This window comes from Ceratosolen solmsi, unplaced genomic scaffold (genome assembly GCF_000503995.2).
Source record: "Ceratosolen solmsi marchali unplaced genomic scaffold, CerSol_1.0 scaffold41, whole genome shotgun sequence".
Taxonomy (NCBI): Eukaryota; Metazoa; Arthropoda; class Insecta; order Hymenoptera; family Agaonidae; genus Ceratosolen; species Ceratosolen solmsi.
Window position 1 is genome coordinate 7985431 of NW_011948424.1, and position 24137 is coordinate 8009567.

Sequence of the window (24137 nt, forward strand, 5' to 3'; positions counted from 1 at the left end):
TGATTATGTAATAAACTTTTGATTTTATTTAACGAGTTCCCAGAGCAAGTAAAGGATAGTTAATTTTAATAATTTCTGTAATGCATTGAAGTAATTTTTCCTTAAAATTGTTTTTAATGAATGTTCAGTTACAAATTTATATTAAATTTTTTAGATATTTACTGCGCACACAATTATAATAATGATCCTAAGAGAGTAAATTTATATTCATCGATATGTTACGGAATTGAAATTTCATTAATGATTTCCTTAATAAATATTCAAAAGATTTGAATATTATGCATACGCAATAATAACTTTATATATTAATATGAGAATATCGAAAAATAATTTGCAAATAGCTGTGAATGTATTATTTATTTAAAATACAAATTCATAGATATCCATTGATATTTAATAAATTGTAAAGTCACATAGCGTATTTAACTAGTCTATTTTTATCATATTTATAAACATAATAATTTAATTTAAAAAAAAATGGAATAATTATTTTCTAAAAGCTTAAAATGAATCATTCATAAAATTTAATATTATATTGTTTGCACGTTATATTTAGTATAATAGAAAATATGATAGCATTTTTAATTTACTTTTGTACAATAATATTTATGATATTACAAATTATTGTATATTGTAGATATTCTCATGTGGCATCGACTACTCTTCGTTACAAAAACAATACTGTAAACTTTATTTTCTTGTATACGGACGTTCGTTCACCCACTCATAAACATAAAACTAATTATTTTACTTCCAGCATACACGTATATATTGGCATAAAATTCATTTGTATCTATTATTTTTCAACAATTTTAATCAGACATACAATTCTTTGTCCATAAAACGAGTGCTGAAAAAAATTGTGTTAAATTACGAAAACCTTCATATAAATATTTGGAAAATTACATATTATTCTTCAAATGGTGTATGTAAATGATATAATTGAAAATTTAAGCAATATATATATATATATATATATTTATAATATTTACTTATCAAAAAGGTATTATTATATGTAAGGATATGAATTAGTATATATTTCTTTTTGGTTTTATAAATTTTGTTGTATTTTTTCTTTATGTAAAACTATTCAAGAAACCAGCGATATTGCTTAATGCAAAGTTTCGACGTTAAAAATGATTATCGACTGTTTCTAGGCAACTTTCGATAACTGCAGCTCCTTCTTTAATCTGTCGATGGATTCGCAAATCAGCGAATCTATGGATAACTTGATCTATCTCCTCAGTCTGGTATTAAAGCAGGCGAAGGAGCAGAATTACGCGCTTCCAGTTAGTAGACGAATAAAGCGAAATCGGCGTAGAGCACGTGCCGAGCGAAAGAGAAGCTGCGCAAAAGCGTATTTCGACAGATCCGTCGACGTGCTGATCGATATCGTTAGGAAGGATCGCGAGACTGCTTACTTGGATTTGGATGATTATACAGTTATGGCCAAGACCCTTCTCAAGTGGCTTTATTTCGGTGAGTGTAATCTCGAAAATTTCAACCCTCTACCCTGCCAAATTAAATATTCGTATATTGAATTTACTCGAGATGATGTTTCGCTAATGCGGAACTATACAGTTTCTCTAACGTGTATCCAGTTGATAAAATTTAAAAATTTTTTGGAGATAGAAGTTGATGGTAGCTAAGGAAATTTTTCACTTAAACCAAATAGGGAGTCGTAGTTAAAATAAAAAAAAAAATAATAATGATACGTGCACAATCGCGCGCTTTTATTACGCACACTAATATATATTCTTTTTCTAACAATAATTTAGTAACATACGACATTACATTAATGGAATATTAAAAATATCTCAATTATATCGTCAAATGCTATTCAATAGTTCAATTACGCATGTGTAAATCAAAGTTTGTAAAATAATGTTCGATCTATTGGCAGAGTAGTCTTCTTTTTGAGTTGGAAAAAAATTGTCATAGAATCATGGAAACAAGGCACTAATGGCTTTGGTATACGTGAATTTAGGAATGGAAGAGGACAAGAAAGTACTGGGACCGCTACTGCGCCCCTACCTCGGCAATCTGTTCAACTCGTCGCACGAGAATGCATGGCATGTCGAGTCGTGGAGGAAGAGGCAGGACATTTACAATACGGAAATGCGCTCGTTGGGCTTGTTCTGCAAACTCGTCACCGCACGGGAGATATTGCCAGCTAATGGGATTGTCGAGTCGCTATCCAAGGGCTGGGCCTGGGCCGAGAGTATCGCGAGGATGATCGAGCGCTCCAACAACGGGCTCAAGCTGATCTTCATCACGCCGGAGCGGACTCTGAGGTTTGCTCCCTAAATCCAAATTGATCGCCGTCTGTCGGCTCCGCGATCCTGAATTAATCCAATAACTGTTTCGACTCGCGCGAGCCCCACATCACAATCACGCGGCCTAGCCGTGTAATTAGAAACTTTAGCCGGCCACTTCGTTTGCCATTCCAAGTCCACGGCTCCAAGTCCCGTCATTACGAGGTCCTTACTAATATGATCGCTGGACGCAGCGAGGAAACAATTGCTCGGGACTTTTATTACGTCCATACTTCGGCCCCTAGGAGCCCTATTACGAATAAAGGTCATAAGGTGTTTTTTGTACGAGGCTGCGAGATATTTATGCGTCCAATTAGATAGCTTTAATTCGAAGGCGAGGACGTTGTCGAATGGATATTGTCGAGCAACTTTGATGATAAAAATAACTTGACAATAATACGTCATTCGTCATTTGGGGAATTTACGATTAAGAATTTTCAGGTGAACGCACGAGTGTCGGTTTGTCCCTCAGCCAGGCCGGTAAATTAATTTAATGGCTCATTAAATGCAACATTCTCATTAAACAGTATACGAAATTACATTAATACATTGAAATTCTTATCGTAAACGTTCTTGTAGGTAGAGCAATTTGATAATACGTTTTTTTCTCTCTTCAAGTTTGATCGGTAAAGGGATCGGAGAGCGAAATGAGCGAAAAAATCAGTGCAATTTTCATTGGTTACGGAGCTTTGTTCCACCTTGTTTTTTGTTATTATGAAATACTTTTAATGTCATGTCGTCATTACGAAATTCCATTTAATACAACGAGCTCTTAATTATAAATCTCTGCCTTTTCATTAATCGTCGCTGTAATTCCGAAAGCGATAAGGGCGAACAATTTCCAAAAAGGCGTAGCACAGAGAAGAGAATCGGTAGCGAGGTCGAGCCGTTAAATGCTCAAAGGCTTCGAGATTTTATTAAATCATAGAATCCGTGCAACGGATACTCTTGTGTACGAGCAATCTCCGCCACTTGGGCCTTCGAATACAAAGGCTTCGAAGCGCAGCCCATTAAGGGCGCATCGCGACCGGTGCTCGCGGCCCAGTCGCTACACTCTAAATGATCAATGCTGTCGTTGCAACGATGAAGGTACCAGCTGAAGTTCGCCGAGGACAGTGGCCCGAGCTCGTACTCGACCTGGAACAAAGCCAGGAACATCGGGAGCGCCGTGAGGCGGGCTGCCACCGCCCGGACGATTATGATTACCGCCACTGACGCCTTGTCGGGATTACTCTGGAAGAGCCGAGCCGAGGTCGCGAACAAAGGTGAGTCGATAGTACGAGCGCGAGGGAGCGCGATGATAATTTTTAATGCGAGAACCGCCGCTTCCATTATTGCGTTCAGCTCGGCCTGTGTTCTCGGGGCTCTTTATATTTTCATTTGTTCGCCCGACCATTTATCTTTCAACGAGCGAACAAATTACTAATAATCACGAATATATTCGATCCTACGCGTTGCCTAGCACTTGCTTTCTAAAATTCATTTTATTCATACCCTTTGAAATTACGTAAAAATCATAGAAGCAACGGCTTCTTATCAAGGGGCACGTTGCTTCGATATTAATGATGCTTCCTGATTTACGAGGCGACGAATCATACTTATTTTATGTTATAATTATATTCGATGATTATGGTATCGTTATCATCGTCATCATAATATTATCACTATTACCCTAATTACCTATTGCTATTGCCATTGTCGTATATCATTTCCGTCATTTTTCATTTTAACATTTCATACTGTTTAAAAAATTAATAAATAATGCTTATCAAACATATTTAATAATTAATAATTAATGATTACATCAATGTTCAATGTGATTTAAAATTTTTATACAGTGTAGTAAATGTACGGAGCATTTAGCTTATTATAAATAATAGTAAAGGAGGCTTAACATATCATTTATTTTTAATATTTGGGGGATAAATAAAAATATCCTTAGATCGTAGGCATTTAATCCCGATGTAATTCTATTCGTTAATTATGTTTCATTTGAAATTAGATGGACTTTTCTACTTCAACTTACGCACTTACACGTAGAACTATGTAAATATGTAAATGCAGAGTACTCGTGTTGGTAGTTGGCGCGCGCATCGCAATATTCGTCTAACGTATGATGACTAAACGGGACAGCCGAATCTAACTTAATTGCTTCTTGATGAGGCACGTGCTTATGCACTTCAACGGGGTTCACCGGCTCCTTAAATCAATGCGATTTCTCTCTTCGCTGCAAAAGAATCTCGATACATCCTCGCTTTTGTCATGTGTGTCTCTCTAGAGACGAGACACGGTTAACGGACATTACGGCCTTTCCTCTTTTTTTTTTTTTTTTTTTTTTTACAGATTCCTTTTTCATTATTTTACAGACAAATACAATTTATAACTAAATTAAGATTTATCAGTGTTACGTGAGATTGTTACATACACTTTAATGCCAGAGATAATTCTGCATTAACGAAAAGGTAGAAAATATACAGGTATTTTCAGCTTACATTTGTTCTTCTACTTTTATGCAAATAAAACATTTATTTATATCCTTGTAGAACGCATATCATACAGCATCAGTACAAGTCATAAACACTTTCATTAAATCTATTCAACAGAAATTATAATACTTTCTTATTTGCGTGTATATGTGTGTGTGTGTGTGTGTTCTTATGCAATTCTAATGCAACATTATTCTTATACAAAAGTTTATTTATCAATTAATTTCTACACTTTGATTATTTATCGATTTATAATAATATATAACACATATAAAAATATATATTTATTTTTACTTATATTAGCAATTTATTCTAATCTGTATGGGAACACGTTAAAGTTAATTTGATAGAAATTATTGGATACATCGAAACATTGGATGAAATAGTTGTATCTTTGTAAATAGTTGTTCATCTCATAAAAGTTCCTTTACGTAAAAATATTTTTTTTAGAAGAGATAGAGTGTTTTATCTCTGAGTCATCCATTGTATAAATTTTATATTCATTACTTTTGTTTCAATCTGATGTGTTGAACAGTCTTAAGTTTTATTTTAGAATTTACGATCGAATTGTAAGGATTTTGAAAAAGAAAAGTTGAATTTTTTCATGACTGTTAGAAGACATTATAGAATCTATTGGCTTTTTTTGGCGTATCATTAAGTTGACTTTTTGGAAAATCAGCAATTTCACTCGGCTTTTCATCGTTCGTACTACGTGCAGTGAGAAGTGCTGTCACGATGATAAATATATATATATATATATATATATAGTTTTCAGAAATTTTTGTACCAAAAACGTAGATGAAAACGTGACTCGAGTAAAATAAATTTATAGATATGACGACGCACGTGTCTACTCAAGGTCTTTTTGTATACATACATACATATATATATATATATATATATATATATATATATATATATATCATAAACTAATTTTAAACTTTTATAAACGTAAAATAAGATTATATATATATATATATATATATATATATACATTTAAAACTATTATATAAGTGACGCCCTTGTAAAATAATAATAGCTTGAAATATTATTTTTTAATTAAAATTTTCTAAATTTAATCAAATTTAATAGATTCAAAAATATACTTAATATAGCTTCAAAGGGATATTTATATTTTTATTGTGAAATTTTCTCAAAATCGCATATTTGTCAAAGCATCTACTGTAGTCGGTCAAATACAGAATTCGAAGCTTTGGAAAATAATAGTAAATGATTCGAAAAATAGAAAAATATGGTACTAGAATCTTGAGATTAGAGTGATAATGATGAAAATACAGAATATGTAGGTGTCCATACCGAAAGTTGGAAGCCCATTCCTACTTTCAAAATGTATGGGATTCAATGGAAAGATAAGTCGAAGCGAGATGGAAGAATCATATAGCTCGGAAGTGTAACACATTTATATTTGATTTTGTTAAAGAAATTAAGATTTATACAGTCAACAGTAGTATTTAATCTTTACTCACAGGAAATCGACTGTCATATTCATAGAATATAGTAGCTCTAGTTAAGTCACACTGACATTTGTATGACAATTATACGATCGTATCTGCATGACAAATTCTCAAAATTTAATCGCTTTCAAAATAATCGATCCTACTTTTTTTTGTATAATATTTCAAATGCATTATTCAAACATGTCGTTTCGAAATATTAAGAGACATTATAAGTAAGCTTATCATTAAGTCGTATGCCACTAATAAGTCTGCGTAATTAATCCTGGCAATGGATAAGAGTGACTTTGACATTCAAAGGTGGATGTGGGAAGGGGTCGCGGCGTAGAAAGTTTGACGGCACGACTCGGCATCCAAGCATAAATGACGGCCCGCGTCCACTTTGATTACAATATTTATGGGAAATATAAATTGAGCACGATACGGGAGGAGCCAAGGGGGCGGCCTACGACATACGTGCAAACTCCTCCCAGCGATAGTCGCTGGTGTATTGGCACAAATAGGGCGCGAACTAATCCATATTTGGCCTGTTAGGAATTGCAGGTCACGTCGAACTAAGGGACAGCAGCCCTTTGACGTTAGTTGCGGCAATAGCGAGGCGATCCGGACAGCAAAGGGGACCCGGTAGCTTGATTCCCGCTCTGGTCACTCTCAACAAGTTTCGGGTGAGTTTCCACGTCAAAAATATTGGCACACAATTTTCCTGTCACCTTCCTCCGTTCGACTATCCCTCTCCCTTCTCTATCATCGACCTACATTCTTTCAATAATGAAAAATAATTAGTTTTTACTTGGGCCGTTATGGGGAGGAACTGTACTCTTACGCATGAGAGATCTATGTCATCGAACTTAATATGAATAATATGACGCTCTTTGACTTTTCCCCGTCGATGACAGGGATTTCTTTCCTTTTTCCCGTTTGTTTTTTCTTCTTCTTCTTTGCATCGATCGTTTTATTTTATTAATATCACGCTGATGTCATTTTAAACATTTCCCTGATACCTTATAATAGGGAATTTTATACCTATCGTATATTATTAGTTGCCAATGGAACTAAATGTTAAGTACTATATTAATGGAATGATTTAAGCATATTAGCGTTAATAAGGATAGCGAGATCCTTTGGAAAGCCTAATACTTTCACATAACAGCAAATATCGTAATTTTTTCAATCATTCCTAATATCCTAAATTCAATTTTTTTGTTTTAAAGCATTTTAATTATTTGCCGACAATCCCATAGACTTTCAACGACAAGTGCTAGCTTATTCAATCGATACGTCTGCTAAGAGTTGAGAAAGTAGCGATAATAAAATGTCTTACGATTAAATAAATTTTAAAATGATTTATCGTAAATGAAAATGGTGGAAAGTTTTTCTTCACGACGTAATAAATAAACAGATATTACAAAACTTTTCATATATAGTTTAAAATTGTTATCTTTGACCGAGACTTACATCATATATAAGAAAAGTATATTTATTTGATAAACGAATCCACTCTCCTCTTTATCATGCGTCTTTGAGAATTTAGAAAATCTTATTGATTTACTGCATCTCGCCGATTCGACAATTTAATTAAATTACCACATAAAATTACAGAGGCTTACTTCTTATCCAACCAATGCATGCTCGGACATTGTCCGCTATCGTGTTTAGCATTATTCAAAAGCAAGGAAGGAAAATATCAATTCGCTTTCAAAATAAACATGATAAATAGGATATACCGACGACATTAAATCGGCATGCTCAAACTATCCGAAAAAATCTAGTGCTCACTCGTGCTCTTTAAACTCAAAATATAATGTCCAATCAATATGGGCAGGACTGGCCGTGTCGGTCGCCCGAGCGTGGAGAAGCTCCCCGTCATCCCTCGTAACTTGGCATAAGAATCGGCTATTCTCACAACTGAGCCACGTTCAATCCACGCGCGCGTACTTGCGTATCTACGCACACTTGCGCGTACCTGCGTATGCACATCAACTTGGGCAGAGAAGTACCGTGTGAGTGGATCTTTTTAGACCCGAGACGCGGCTATTGTGACTGCGCCTTTTCGTCTCTTCGTCGATACGTGATACGTAATTTATATGCCGACCGTGTATATCGGGCTACGAGCGATATACCCCCCTCCCCATCCACCCACCCACACGACGCCCCACCGACGCTCCTTAACTTTCTATCACTAAGACCCATCGTCACTAAGACTTTCGCCGATTATTGTTCCACGTTCGCTTGCATATATTACTTACCCCTTAATCCCCTCCCTACGTTTACTGTTAATTTGTTTTCTTTTTCTAAGCTCTTAGTACGTTTTGAACGACTCGCCGTCACCTCTCTCTGTATCTCACTTTTTCAGGCATCATTATCCAAGGATCAGTGGCAGTATTCTTAACATTCATTACTAATTTGAGAATTTCTATTTGATTTGAATTATCTCGGAGCACCTTTTATATGTCGTTAATTCCTTTCCAAAATCTATAGTAATGTGTTATGTAAAAATTTGTCATTCGCCAAAGTCTGAACTAGTATTTTAAATTTCAAAATCTCAACGAATTCTCAACCTCAAAGTATTCGGAAATTAATATTTTTAACGAGATTATATTTACTAATATATAATGTTGCGATAATAAATCACAATTTAGTTAATTTCTTATCAATCTACTTAGTCGAAATGCTGTTATATAATAAACTACAAATTTGATATATCGATATGATTTGGATTAACAATGAATCAAATTATTGTGCTGTCCTATAATTCATAATGTTCTAATGCAATGAAATAATTAATCTTTATATAATAATCTATAAAATACATTTCAATATACATATTTAATATAAAACTGTCTCCTTCCTTCTTGATGTTATAGGCAAGATTTAAACGAACTTTTAAATTCATTAGTGTGAAAAGTGATTTTGGCCACGTTTGCCAATGGCGCGAGTGCGCACCAAGTCCACGATTTCCTCCCTGGTTGATCCAAGCGACTGCTTGATTATTTGCTTCTCCGTAGTCTAGTTTGATTGAATCGCCAGCTAGACTTCGCTCAACTATTGCGCGAACAGTAAATCTCACCAAATCCGCATTCTCAATGTTATAGTTAAAGTAGTCTCCCTGCTATCTCATTATCATCTCACCTCTCTCTCTCTCTCTCTCTCTCTCTCTCTCTCTCTATATATATATATATATATATATATATATATAGATACACACGCGCACACGCAAGCACGTACGCACGTACGTACACAGCAGTCCTTCCTTTCACATGACAAATAAACTAATATATGTCTCTCTTTACCTTACTCTCATTATCATTCTCGCTGCTCTTTCTTCCTCTATCCCAGTAGCTTTATCCATCTAAAATTGCTAAAATTGAAGAATATTGCCGACCAGCATAATCATCGTATCGATAATTATATCTATTTATGATGAGATATAAAATCATAAGACTTTAAAGATATTTTACGTTATGGATAATGAAAAATTGTTTTTTTACAACAAGCCTTTACATTGTAGTTGTCTGCATAAACAGATAACAACAATGGTTTTTATATTCAGAAGTCATTTTTAATCATACTTTGAAATACGAAAATCCGAATATACGAAATCTAAAAAAACCTTTTTACATCTTTCTTGAAAACGACGAAGCTATTTGTTCTTTGAAAGGAAGCGACGTATATTGGGTCACAATCACGGCGCCCACACGTCGAGACGTAAATCGAGAAACTTATGTTGCGGGATATTACACCGAGATATCTATATTGTATTCAGACATATATATATATATATATATATATATATATATATATAGAGAGAGAGAGAGAGCACACTGACGTTGGGCCGTTAAGTTATACGAGCGCGGGTGAGTTTCGCAAGTGTGTCGAGCTTCTGCACGCGCTTAAGCGTATAGAACTGCTTCGTCTCACTTTCCAGCATCGTCTTCGCTTCTGTTGTGGCAGAAAGCGCTTTGCCAACATTGACAAAGAACAAGAGGAGCAGCTCTTACTATCGATAAACTTCATTTTCGTGACAAGCCCAAATTGTAGGATGAAACTTGACCGAAGGCTATCACTTTCGAATTTGCCTACGGGACACGTGAACAAGCATATCTATTGTTTTTACACCTGAATGACTTTTATATTCAATCTCAGGAACTTTGGCCTTCCGCAAATATCTTCTTAGTCCGAAGAATATTTTCTTGGCGAAGCATCGGTACCTTCATTCGTTAGCTTTTTACTTCAAAGAGTACAAAATTTCAGATTACTCTATTTTTTGACGGGGCTAAAGGACATTGGCCTGTAAATAAAAATAATTATAAATCTTCCAACAAAACGTGATTGATTACGGAACAATAAGTAAAATATCGATATACTTTTTCTATCAAATTAACAACTCGATAATTTTAGATATAAAGGTCGTATAAAAAAAATGTTAATTTTCATTACATATATATATATATATATATATATATATCGCATAAGACATAAAGAATAGTTATATATCATATAAGCAAAAGCAGATGAATGAGGCCAATTTAAAAATTGGCAAAAATATAACTCTAGAAATTACATCGAGCGATCATATTTCTGAAAATGTATGACAAAAAAAAAAGAAAAAAGAAGAAAATCCCATGGTACAAGTAACATTCGATACTTGTTGTTAAATCGTATATTAATTATAAATTAAATCTCTGCAAGGTAGAATAAATAGTACGAGTACAAATTTAAGTATGAATTAACTTTCGGCATATATCCAATCTCATTAAATTTCTTATTCATAGACTATTATACTTAAAGTGTATTGGTAATAACGTTTAAAAATGTATAACGTCATTTTTCGTAACGATAAACTGATATTTAACTCCTTTTCGAGAGCCACTTTTACGCTAAACACGGTATAAGACGGCAAAAAGGGAAGGACGAATTTCCTCGTACATTTTAGCTGCTCGAATGGAAAAGAAAAGGTAAAATTTAAGGCAGATAGTGGATAGAGAAGACTATTAATCTCTTGAACCAATAACTGGATAAGGAATTCGACGTTTGCGATCGTGAAATTAGAGAACGTCTGACGGTAGGTAAGTACTCGGTAATGGTTCTGTGAAAAGATTTATCAAGCGGCTAATTTCTTATGTAAATTTTCCTCCACATTCGAATGAATGCATTAATTATTTTTTAATGTTTAGTGAAAACATGAAACAGATTTTTGAAAATAACGTTAAAAAATTTTAACCAATCACATTGCCTTACATTTTACATAATACTTACCCTCTTCGGATTTTCAATATTGTTTATGCAATGTTGGTCATGAATAGCGTAAAGGCACAAGACCTTTCAAATCAATCAGATCGAAAACTTTAATATATTAAAGACCAAATTACCAAGTTACCAAGCCCTAGAGTATTTTTCAATGTATCCTGACCAGAGCGTGTAGTCTTCCATTTGAATAAAAAAATTCCTCGACTAGAAGTGTTTTTGAAAGTACGCGTATTTGGAACGGCGAACTGCGTGCGCTCACCACTTGAGTATTCTCTTTACTTCTCCGTTGGAACTTGAAGAAGAACGTAGAGAAACTCTTTGAGCTTTAGTTCCGGTGCTTTTAAAATAAATGCGCTGTTTTTTTTATTTACAGTGCAGTGGGTCAGGGTCAGTCGATTCGGGCGGCACCAGCAGACACGCGATCCAGGAGATTTCCTCATTTCGCTATTCCACTCGTCGATCCCACTTTGAAATCGTGCTTACCTTTGCTACTCACTTTTCACTGTAGAGCACAGTGGTTACATTTAGAAATATTGTACCTTAATGTAAAAATATTTAGGATCCGAGTTCATTAATAATTTATTTACTTTAGTACGAAAAAATGCATCTATTGTTAATTTATTGAAACTTTTAAGTCAGAACTCGTAAAATGCCTTGCACTAATTATAAAGTGGACAAGCTAAAAATTATAGAGACGATATTTTATAAAGTTGCTAACATCGATTATCTAAAAAATATTTAATTAAAAAATGACAATTAAAAGTTTTACCATTGATATTAATTATTTCAATTATTCTCTCTCTCTCTCTCTCTTTCTTTCTCCCCCCCCCCTCTCTCTCTCTCTCACACACACTCTCTCTTTCTCTCTATTAGTAGCTTTATTAATCGCATTTTATTAATAATTATTTATAATATAATGAAACGGAGTTTTAAAATAAAATTTATTGTTTTAAAATCGATATTTATATGGATATTTCTTTTTTTTTTTTTTTTTTTTTTTTTTTTATTAATACGTATAAGTTCAGTCGTTATTTCCTTTTGGTAAATGTAATTAGGCTTCCAAAGTACCAAGAATTGTAAAGTACGATAGCTTGATATTTCTTTAATCTTAAATACAAAGCAAAATTTAGGATTTAAAGTGAAAAAGCTCTTTATAATACATCTGCATTATAAAATGCAGCATTATATAATCTGTATTAATAAATTTTTGTCTGTCAATAATCAGCAAAATGTATTTTACAATCTTTCGCACGTCGATATTAAACTGAGTTTAAATTAAAAGCCCATTGAATATGAATAGAATATAAAATTTAGTTAACTTCACATTAACTTATTTAATATAAAATCCATGTCCATTTTTAGAGATTAAGCAATATTTTGCATTTTTAAATAAAAAGAATAGCGTTAATATTGTGATACGCGGAGGAGTCAAAATTTTATGCACGTGTCGTAGGTGGTACAATTTTCAAAATTTCATTGTCCAATTGGCACAGTATAGTGATTGCTAATTACTTCAATCGGCTCTACATTATCGTTAAAAGTTCAAAAAGCAGGTTATTGTGCTCAATAGGATCAGCACGAAGCACTTTAAAAGCACAAGCCTACTTAACAATTGCTCATGATATTTTATCATTATAAAATTTATCAGTTTATCATTAATTTTCATCTATATTTATCTATATACGTCTGATAAAATTACCGTATGATATAACGAATTTCATAGAATCTCAAAACTTCAAAACGTGGATTTTATGTGAAATGTGTAGGATATACGTGAATTTTATGGAAGTTGATTCTGTGATTTGTTTTTCTCTGCAATGTAATGTAATCCTACAATATCATTGTATGAAAGGGATGAACGCTCTTTTGAGTTACTCCTAAATATATATATATATATATATATATATATATATATATATTGTATGTAAATTTTCACATGGACAATGGGTGTCAAGTAAAAGGCCGATCTCTGGAGAATTTTATGAAATGAAGGAGGAAACGAGATCAAGTCAAGATAGCAGCGTCTGGTATTTTATTTACCGAAGGTTATAGGGTGTTTGAGAGGAGGGGGGGAGGGGGAAAGTGATACGTACATGCCACATTGTTCTCCCGAGGCTTCTCATTGCTTCCATTCCAGCTAATTTCCGGCCGCCCGCCGAAATTTACTATTGCATGCGAGCGATCGTGGTCCTACGGGATAAGGTCCTAGTCCTTTGTTTCAAATCTTTCCTCGTTTCTTATTTTATATGCATGATCCGCTGTCACTCAGCTTTGTTTCTTAATTAAGTCGACACTTTGAGCTTTTAATCAATTCTTTGATTCAATTTTATTCGTTTCATTTTGCCGAGGAATCGATGAATGTTTGCATTATTATTGATTAAAATGAGATTATAATTAAAAACAATAGCTAAAAGCTGCGTTTTTTTTATTAACGATGATGGTAAATGTTAACGATCAATGATTATCTTCGACGTATCATTCATTTTCATTTCTCCAATAAAGTACTATAATAAATACTTTTCAATTATTAAGTGAAGTGAAGCTTTCTAAAATAATTTATATTTAAAAGTCGAACTCAATTTATAAATATCTTTCATATATGCGTGCCTATCCGTATGCGTTAAAGTTTGTTTATCCTTACACATGGGGCCTAATCAATTTTACTTAAAGTCACATTTTAAGATAGGAAACACGTATTCCTGGAGTTAGACTTTCAAACGGATTAACAGTGGCAAGCCCAATCGGAGGCAGCAGATTAACAGTCTTCTTTCCTATCTTCTTTCTTCATTAAAAGTATCCTTACACCCGTGAGGGAATCATGTTGACTTAAGCCATCATAACGAACTACTTCTTTCACTTCCAATTAGGCCGATATGCGTCTGGCATGAACCAAGTTACTTCATTATTACTATATTACTGATGCTTATCTCGGCTTCCAAACTTATCATCCCTTATACGTCTTCGAGCATAATATCAATTTTTTTAATTTGTCAACGCTGCACCTCATAATATCTCACGCCCTTATATTCTTAGCCACTTTATCGAAAAAAAAAGTTCGTATAAAATCTAATTTTATTGAATGCTGCGTGAGAGTCTTCTAATTGATAAGCTTTGCTCGGGGATTTCTTTGATGAAGAAAGCAAAAGATGACGAATAGGCATCGATAGATTTGCTCGCCCAGCATTATATAATTATAAAACATTATAAAAGCCTTTGGCAAACCTCTCATTTAGCATTCTAAATTAGCATGAAGCATGAATAATGACGAAAGTCAACAAAATGAATAAATTATAATATATTGCTTTATTCAATCATATTGGCTGCATAAATTGCGCTAAATGTAAGGGAGATCGAGTGTCTGATGAAATGGAACGAACGCCATTGTTCCTGACTCCTCGAGTATTATTATAATTCACAATGTTGGCGCTATATGGCAATTGAATGACTTCCTTGATCTCTCTACTCCTCCTTCTCTCACTCTAAACACCCTCTAACATTATGTGCGCGTCGAGTGCAGGTTCTGCAGGAGGTGGCGCAAGTGCTTCCCCAGGAGGAGCAGACGGTGATGCTCGAGCTCGTGCAGAGGGCGTCGCGAGCTGCCGCTCGCCATCTGAGAAGAGCCAGCTGTCCTGACCCATCGACCTCCGCCGTCCCCCGCCAGATTTATACTCCCAGGTACGTCCTTTATGCGTCATTTTTCATATCCTTGTATTTGGACGTTAGGGAAACCTATGCGGCAACAGTAAATTCATACTGCTCGAACTGTCTTGAATATTGAAACTGACTTTAATTGAGACTCGATCGCTTATGCAGATATGAAATATTGAATTTAAAGTTTTTAAAACTAAATATCCATGTGCTTACAATATTTTCATTGTAGGGGAAAATAATTTAAGCTCTTCAAAATTTATGATATAATTATCAAGGACACTTTCCTTTTTCTTTTTTTTCTTCTTCCTTATATCCATTTTTTCTTTGTAATAAGGAATTATTTAATTCGTAAATTCAAAACTTTACGAGTATTTCTTATTAATCAATAATTGAAATGGAAGAATTACTCTATTTACAGCTAAATTAAAATGACATAATATACGTAATGTCAAGAACAATACCACCATAAACGAATTTAGTTTATACCATGAAATAGATGTATTTAAAAAATTGCAAGGTATCAGTCATAACAGTTACATTGCGAATATCATCCTGACGTAATTTCAATTTAAATGTTCAAAAAATTGTGGGCGGGACAACCGAACCAAAATTTTCCTTTTAATCTTTCGGCCAATTCTCCCTGAATGGAAAGTGCGATTACCATGTCGAATTATTGAGAGTTTCCGGGGAAACTGAAGTAGAAAGGGAGGGGGGTGTGGCCCGGGAGCGATTTTACAAGCTCGATAGAGATCTGACTGCTTCTAGCCTGTAAAAAATGTTTGACTCATATAGTCTCGCAGTCGAACATGTAACCGCGTATCTGCGTTATATTTTGCAAACGTGCATTTCCGCGATTTGGCGTGGGAGCGATGTAAGCCTATTGGTCCAGTGTTGCACTGACACTGGGAGGCGCAGACTCGATCGAATTTGCACTCGATGTGCCATCTTTTTTCAACGGGACTCGAACTAGATTAGACTTTTGCACTGTGATCTTTATCGGGTAGAGCTCGTTTGTTCAATTGTACGCTTTCGCCTGGTGGAGGATTTTATCGTGGGATTTGTTGCCGCAGCTTCTTTCTTTTTTCACGCCAAGGTACGATTTATCTATCGTAGTTACAAATACGAATGCCAATTTCGAGCCTATTGGTAATGATTTAAATATGTCGCAATAATGTAATTCTGAAATGTTAACGGTAAAATTAAACGAATTTAAATCTAAAAAAAAAATGAAATTGCAGCCGTTGTTGTTATTTGCATAAAGCATCAATATTCATTCGAACGCTCTCTGAACTTGTGAAACTTTTCGATTGTATATGAATATGTTGAATATGTTGAAAATTTCATAGTATTTTTTCAGCCACTAGTAATAAATTTTATATAACTTTTGTAGAGCAATGTTTGTACAGTTTATATTTGTAAGATATGAAAACGGAATGAAAAATATATAATGAAGGTAGAAGCGATAATTCGACGTAACTAGTACTTTTGGTGCAAGTCTGGATTATATATATATATATATATATATATATATATATATGCACACACTTTTTATGTACACACACACACGCGCATTTATGTACATACACACGAACGCACACACACACACACGCACACGCACACGCACACACACACACACACACACATCGCTTCTCATTATTCAATACAGAGTTACTAACTTCCTATGGTTACGATAACCCCATTATCATCTTAGCTTTGCATATAACTCATTGACTACTCAGTTTCGTAACACAAACCATATTAGATATATTAGTAGTTAAATATAATTGTGTTTAATATGTAATATCGATTTTTAATAAAGTACGAATTTTATGTAAGGTTTATAAAAGAATATTAAAATTTTTATAGTTTTATATAGAGTAGTATAAAGTATACTTTAATAATTTGAGTATTTGTTAAAATATTTTTAATATTAGAATCAATTATTAAAATAATATATGTCTATAAAATCTTCGATAAAAGCATTAAAAGATAAATTAAAACATTGGCAAAATGTTTCAGTAATAATGATGGATTTCTTTTAGCTCATTTACAAGAAATAACTAAGTATTCTTTTCGATTATTAAATCAATTAAAATTTGTGTACGAATATTACATACGCACACGCGCGCGCGCACACATATATGTAGTACTTGACAAAAGAGACTGTTAGCAGGTGGCTTCTAGTATCTACTTCGTAACTCAATTAGAACCCAATATGTTTCAATTTTAATCAGAATGTAGTGTGGAAAAGCAAAATAAAGGAAATAGATAAACTTTATTTTATCAATACAAACTCTAAATATTTTTAATAGATGATTAGATAAAAAGTAATAATAATTTAGAATACTTCGATGATAACATTTAATCTGTTAATTATTCTAGAATATGATATGATATGCTTAGAAAATGGTTATCCGGTTTCAGATTAGAAATATGATTTCTCTGTTTAATGTAAGATTACACGTTGCTGCTCAAAATAATATAACCTCTATCTAATTGTTAATTATTAAAGTCACGCTTATTATTGATTTATTAATTAAGATGATTCAATAGCACCAGATTTTTTTGAATAATATTTTAAGTGAATTACTTCAGAAAGCATATATATGTATAAAAATTTTTCAATATCGTTATATATATTAAGTATTAAAAATAAATGAAGTGCGTTTGATTAATCGTTAATCGAAGATTTTGTGTCCGTAAATGGATAAAAGCTGAAATTTTAACGTTTGTTTTTATTTTTAATACTATTAATGAAATGTAAAGAATTAGAATATAAAACAATGTGTCTTTAAATTCTTATGCTACATTTAATATTTTGATTAGTCCCAACAGTTCCATAACCGAATTCAAATGTATAATATTGATTTACGAAGTAGGGGGAAAACGATTTAGTCAGACAGTGATGCTCGAGTAACAATCGCCATTATTTTATTGAATCGAGCAATATAGTTTGGTAGTATCTATTTTTCGTAATGTACATATTTGCTTTCATTTTCTTATGTAACGTATGTATAGTGCAGGGGATAATTGGTAGACACGACAACTCGTGTAATCTCGTCAAATCCATCGACTTCTATCCGTTAATCAAAGCCGTTTTCAGAAATCACCTAACCTCCTCCCTGTCTACAATCTAAGGAAATATATCATGAGCTCGTAGAGTCTAATTGAATTGACATAAGCCAATTTGACCGCGTGGACAAGCACACTGTTAGAGTACTTCATGATTCAGCTATATATGTAGGACCACTCCTTCGTAGTTAAAGTACGGTGGGTTAAAGTACAAGGGCAGTTCGGAAATTTCGAGGAACGATGAGTTATCGCAGCTCGGCGTCGATCATTTTCACTTTATATTTCACAACGGAGAAGGAGAGCTGGGATTAGGAATTATTTCGGAATAGTTATTGGCGTCGGGCGTGAAACCAGACTATACAGTTTACGCTCGATTCCGTGGGTGATTTATAGTCTTTAGTGTATTTGCTATTTAAATGATGCCAAATATACACGTTTGATTTATGCATTTGATTAAACGAATGTGCCGAAGTATAAAATAATATAAGAGTTTACAAACTTTTAGCGGCTTACGTAATAACTTTATTTTTTCATAGGTATAATTACGGTGTTTTAACTCATTAAGTTCAATTGCAACAACTATTTAAAATCGTACAATTTATAATAAATAAGAGTCGATTGTATATTAAATTTTATTTTGTATGAAGTTTCACATTTTTTCATTTAATTATAGGACATTTTTGGACCAATTAAATATATAGTAATTTAATTAGCTTTTTCATGGAAATATGTATAAATATTCAGGGTAGCGTGAATTATAATATCTATCCAAATTCCAGCTGGAAGAAACATTAAATTCCACCATAAAGTAATTTTATAAATATCAAATGCACTAAATAATAATACGTAAACGTAAAATAAATTGATAAAATTTTAAATTAGTATTTAATTATAAAATAAATCAGTATTGAATTATAAACCTATATATATATATATATATATATATATATATATATATATATATATATGGATAGATAAATAAATAGATAAATTTATGGTAATTTATAACAAATTTAGTCGATATTTATTTGTGTATGTATCTATCTGCAGACGTACATTTAAAATAATATTGTATTTATAATTAATTACGTAAACATATATTTTTATTTATAAATATTGTGGTTTAGTACGCATTAAAAATGTTTTAGGAATTAAACAAAAAAACCGAAAATAAAAATTTCAACATTAATATAATAATATGCACTAATATAATATATACTCTTATTAAAATTCACGGGAACAATAATAATTATTAATATAAAAATTTATAGATCCGAATCAAAATCATACGAGTCTTCTAAGCAATGCGCTCCAAAAAAACAAAAACAGAAAATTTTATTGGAACGTCAACTTCAACTGCACCGCGAAATTTTAGAAATTCATGATACTTTAACTAGAGGACTAAGAAGTAGAAATCAACTTCCTTCTTGGGACTCCACGTCAATGGTATCATGGGGGTCTTTAGCTGATTCCATTGGGCGTGGAAGATTAAAACGACATCGTACGACAGTCTGGGATAAAGTCCGAGGTAATATTTAATTATTAAATTTATTATAAAACGGTGTAAATATTTATTTCGTTTCTTTATCATGTTTAATTGCATTTTATATTGAACTTCAGTTATCGCTTATATATTAACTAGAGTTTATTAATTGATATACCATAAATATTTATAATGATAAAGTTATATAAAGATAATCATTTTTAATAATAATATATCTTTTAATGTAATACTTAATAAGTAGTGTGAGAGAAATAGAGTTTTAATGTTAGATTCACAGTGAAGATATATAAATAATATAATTCAAATACACGTATACACCACTATATACCTTATTGTACGGTATATTTAAGTGTTTCAAACTAATTTCTTTTATACATTATCAATTTAATAATAAATTTGATGAATCTTTTAAAATGTTTAATTAATTTTAAAAATTTATTTAATTTTTATAAATGGTGCAATGCACTTTTATTTCTTGCCAATGCAGGAACGTCGCCATTATGGGATAGTGTAAGTTGTAATAGTACGTTTAGGCAAGTGAAGTCAGGTGACGTAATGAAGAATGATACATCAATAATAGAACGGCCCAAGTTTCAGAGCACAACGAATATTGAAAGAGCAGAGGATTTTCAAAATCATAAGTTACCATCGTGGGAGCTGCTTGAAAATACTTTGAATAATGAATTTATAGAGAATGAGCATATTAAACCGAACTTTTGTGAAAAAAATAAGAATGTTAATGTTGAGTATCTTTTAATAAAAAATGATACTAAGAAAATTCAGAAAAAACATAAAGGATAATATATTAAAAAAAAAAAAAAAAAAAAAAATATCTTCGTGACTGAGCACGTTTTTTTAAAATTATATTTGTTTTTTATTATCGAGTATAATGTATTATATAAATTAATGCATGTAATTACCGTATGAACTTTATAAAAGTTTAAGAAACTCTTTACTAAAATTACTTATATACGTAATTATTTTAGAAAGATTATTTACAGAATCCGGGAACTTTACTAATAGATTAAATGCTATTGATAAGATTGTAGTATATAGAAGTATATTATATAATTTTTATATTAAATTAAATGAGACTTTTGTATAGCCAGGAGTGCCATTAGTTATAATTTTGCTTATAGGCATTAATAATGATTGTGTAACGTGAAATCAATTAAACAAATAAAAAGAGAAATTTGAATTGAGCTGTATGATTTGAATGTTTTCACATTAATCTCAATTTCTGCTTAAGAAAAAAGTTATTTGTAACGACAATTATATTGAGATATATATTTATTTAATTAATTATTAAAGTATATATATATTTTTCGTTATTTTTTTTTACGACAACATTTTCTAGAGTTAAACATTCATTTCTAGTTATTCGTAAGTCTACATTAAAGTATCGTAGGTTTTAAATTTTATATAAAATTGGATAGAATTTTTTTTTAATTGTATTATATGGCTGTGATATTAATATAAAATTTTATATTCAGAATTGTAAATACTTTATGGAATATGTATATACATATATATATATATATATATATATATATATATATATATATATATATCTTTATTTTTATTATTATTTTTTTTTTTTATATGAAATCGTACAAAAATATATCATATTGAGAATGCATATTCATTCATTTTAAAAAGGAATAGAATATAAAGTAATATTAAAAAAAATTTAATATACTTTTTTTATAGATGCCTTGAAAGCTTCGATTTGTACTCATTTTATAATACAGAAATTCCACATATATAAATATAAATAGGATCTGTCTTTCGTACGGTATTATATTTCGTATTATATTCTTATGAATATAATATACTTATAACAATTATATTCATTCAATTGCGTTGATTACATTATTACATGTAATTACATGTAAGTGAAGATATTTAAATCGTATACAAAAAAAATATCTATTAAATCTGTGATTTGATTATTTTTAAGAATTTAAACAAATCTGCATATTGTAATCAAAATATTTAATGTGGTATGTAATGAAAATTTTAGCTTTTCCTATTAAAATGAATCCATAACGCAAAATGAAATTGATTCATATTTTCAATTATTGAACATATAGTAAGGGTTGATTTATAATAAAAATTGATATCACTGCATTGAATTATTAATACAATATTATGATTAATATTAAGATCATAATTAATGTTTGTCCCAATTTATTCTTTCTATGATAATATATTTAATATTAATATATTAATATTAATCTATCGTAATTGTACGAGAAAGAAAATTCAATTTGATCATATTTATTCAATTTATTATTAATATACGTTTATTACTAATGTAATTATTCAATTGCAATTTAAACGACGGACTGTTACGTGTATTCACGTTTAAATATGTTCACGTATACATCGTGGGTATGTATTGGCAATTCTGTTTATATATAATTAAGTTGTCAATTATCATAACTTAATTAACCAGCAGCTATTTAATGTAATTTATCAATAATTATTGGAAATAAAAAAGGATATTTAGTTTAAATAATGAAAATAATGGAAAGATGAATATTGATTTAAAAAAATATGCGACGTAGTGATGTTATCGGAAATAATGTGGGATTCTTTTAATAATTAACCAACAACATATTTCATAAGGGGTAATCTAATAAATTATTATAGTTATTTTTTTTCTTTTTATTATTTTTTGTTGTAGTCAAAGTGCATTGGTTTCGTTAGTATTAATGTATGAATTATATGTATTGACTTTTATCGAAATCAATGAATTGAATAAGTAATTCAATGAATGCCTTGGTTTTACAATTTCGGTAAAGCAAAATTCACTCATTATACCTGAATATGTAACGTAGCGAACCATATAAATAATTAATTCTACTCGTGGATGTAAGGCAATCGAAGATTTTAGCCGACTTACGTTTAACGATACAATAATAATGCATATAATTCTTCATGTTTCCATAAATGTTCGAATAAAACAAATTTCAAATAATGCTACTACATACATACATACATACATACATGACAATGCCGCTGCTTATCAAATTTTAATATTAGTCTTTAAATAACCAACTACTATAACCACTGATAAATACGTGATATAATCCCCCCAACTTACAAGAAAGTTTGAATAAGGTCCCTTTAGAGACTAAGTAATAGTTCCTACATTTGGGGAACCGTAAGCTACTTAAGAAGTTAAGAAGCATTTCAAAGATGTCTGGAGAGTGTAATCTTAATTGTAGATCTACCAGTGTCATAATTATGTCTTAATTGTCATTTCTGAAAAACACATCATTCTAACATTATTTACATTAGTTAAATAGGCCTTTCACGTCTTTCCGTGCTGCCATATTGATTAAAATGTTGCTTCAATTATTTCTTCACCCGACTAACTTACTATAATTACTTGCTATCTAGCTTATATAATAAATGCTTAAAGAGTTTCTTTAGTTTGTAAAAATAAAAGTGAATTGTTTTATTCTCTGAAAATACTCTCACGTAATTTTAAAATAATTTTTTAGATAATGTTTTATCATCGTTGACGAGTAACTAAATTACCAATCATTATCATCATAATATACTTAATTTTCATATTTTACTTTGAATGACTTTAAATGATTTTTATTAAACCTTATTTGATAATGTGTTTTTATCAATAATTAGTGAAAAAGCATCCCATATTTGACTAGAGTGCTTATACAGAAAATTGTATATCTTAGGGAATAAATAAATAATTAGGGAAAATACTAATTATAGAAGAGGTAACATGTGTTTATTATTTTACTGTATATACTAGTGTTAATAGAATATGATACGTAGAATATTGAAGAGTAACGAAGGAAAGATGAAAAACAAATATGAAAGATAAGCATCGCTCAATAATGGGAAACGAAGGTAGAAGCTGACATGGAGCTTGGAAATTACGACGATAAAAATATTATTTATCGTTATACACGTAGCAAAAAAAAAAAGAAAAAAATAAAAAAATAAAAAATAAATAAAATTATAGGAACATGTAATGTAATCGACCACATTGACATATATTTATTAAAATTTATAATGTATGGTGTGACAGTAATAGAAAATATGGATTTCTTGATAAGAACTACATTTAGTAAGTCCTACAAGTTTTTTTTTTTTTTTTTTTTTTTTTTTTTTTTTTTTTTGAATTTTACAGCAAAATTGTCTATTTTTCTTCAAGATTTTCTTCACAGTCTTCAGACTTTCTACGGAATATAAAAGTAACGACATATAAAATACTTTGGATATATTTGGAATATTAAAAGCTACTAATGTAATAATTGGCAAATGTAAGTCCAGAATTACGAATGTATTGGTTTGAATTTTTCGATTCGATTTATCTACGAGTGCATTCGTTCGACGCGCACATTTATAA

The 24137-nt window shown here is 31.3% G+C and overlaps 1 protein-coding gene across 1 annotated transcript in view; it reads left to right on the forward strand.

Moving 5' to 3' along the window:
* Positions 1–20496, forward strand: part of LOC105362762 (uncharacterized) — a gene marked incomplete at its 3' end in the record, with an annotated part of 44016 nt that extends 23520 nt beyond the window's left edge. The window contains exons 9-17 of the mRNA XM_011500251.1: positions 1158–1479; positions 1988–2294; positions 3405–3536; positions 3727–3768; positions 6509–6510; positions 6820–6941; positions 15041–15198; positions 19518–19774; positions 20238–20496. Coding sequence (XP_011498553.1) covers positions 1158–1479; positions 1988–2294; positions 3405–3536; positions 3727–3768; positions 6509–6510; positions 6820–6941; positions 15041–15198; positions 19518–19774; positions 20238–20496 — 1601 coding nt within the window. The remainder of the gene's footprint in view (positions 1–1157; positions 1480–1987; positions 2295–3404; positions 3537–3726; positions 3769–6508; positions 6511–6819; positions 6942–15040; positions 15199–19517; positions 19775–20237) is intronic.
* Positions 20497–24137: the final 3641 nt, after the last annotated feature.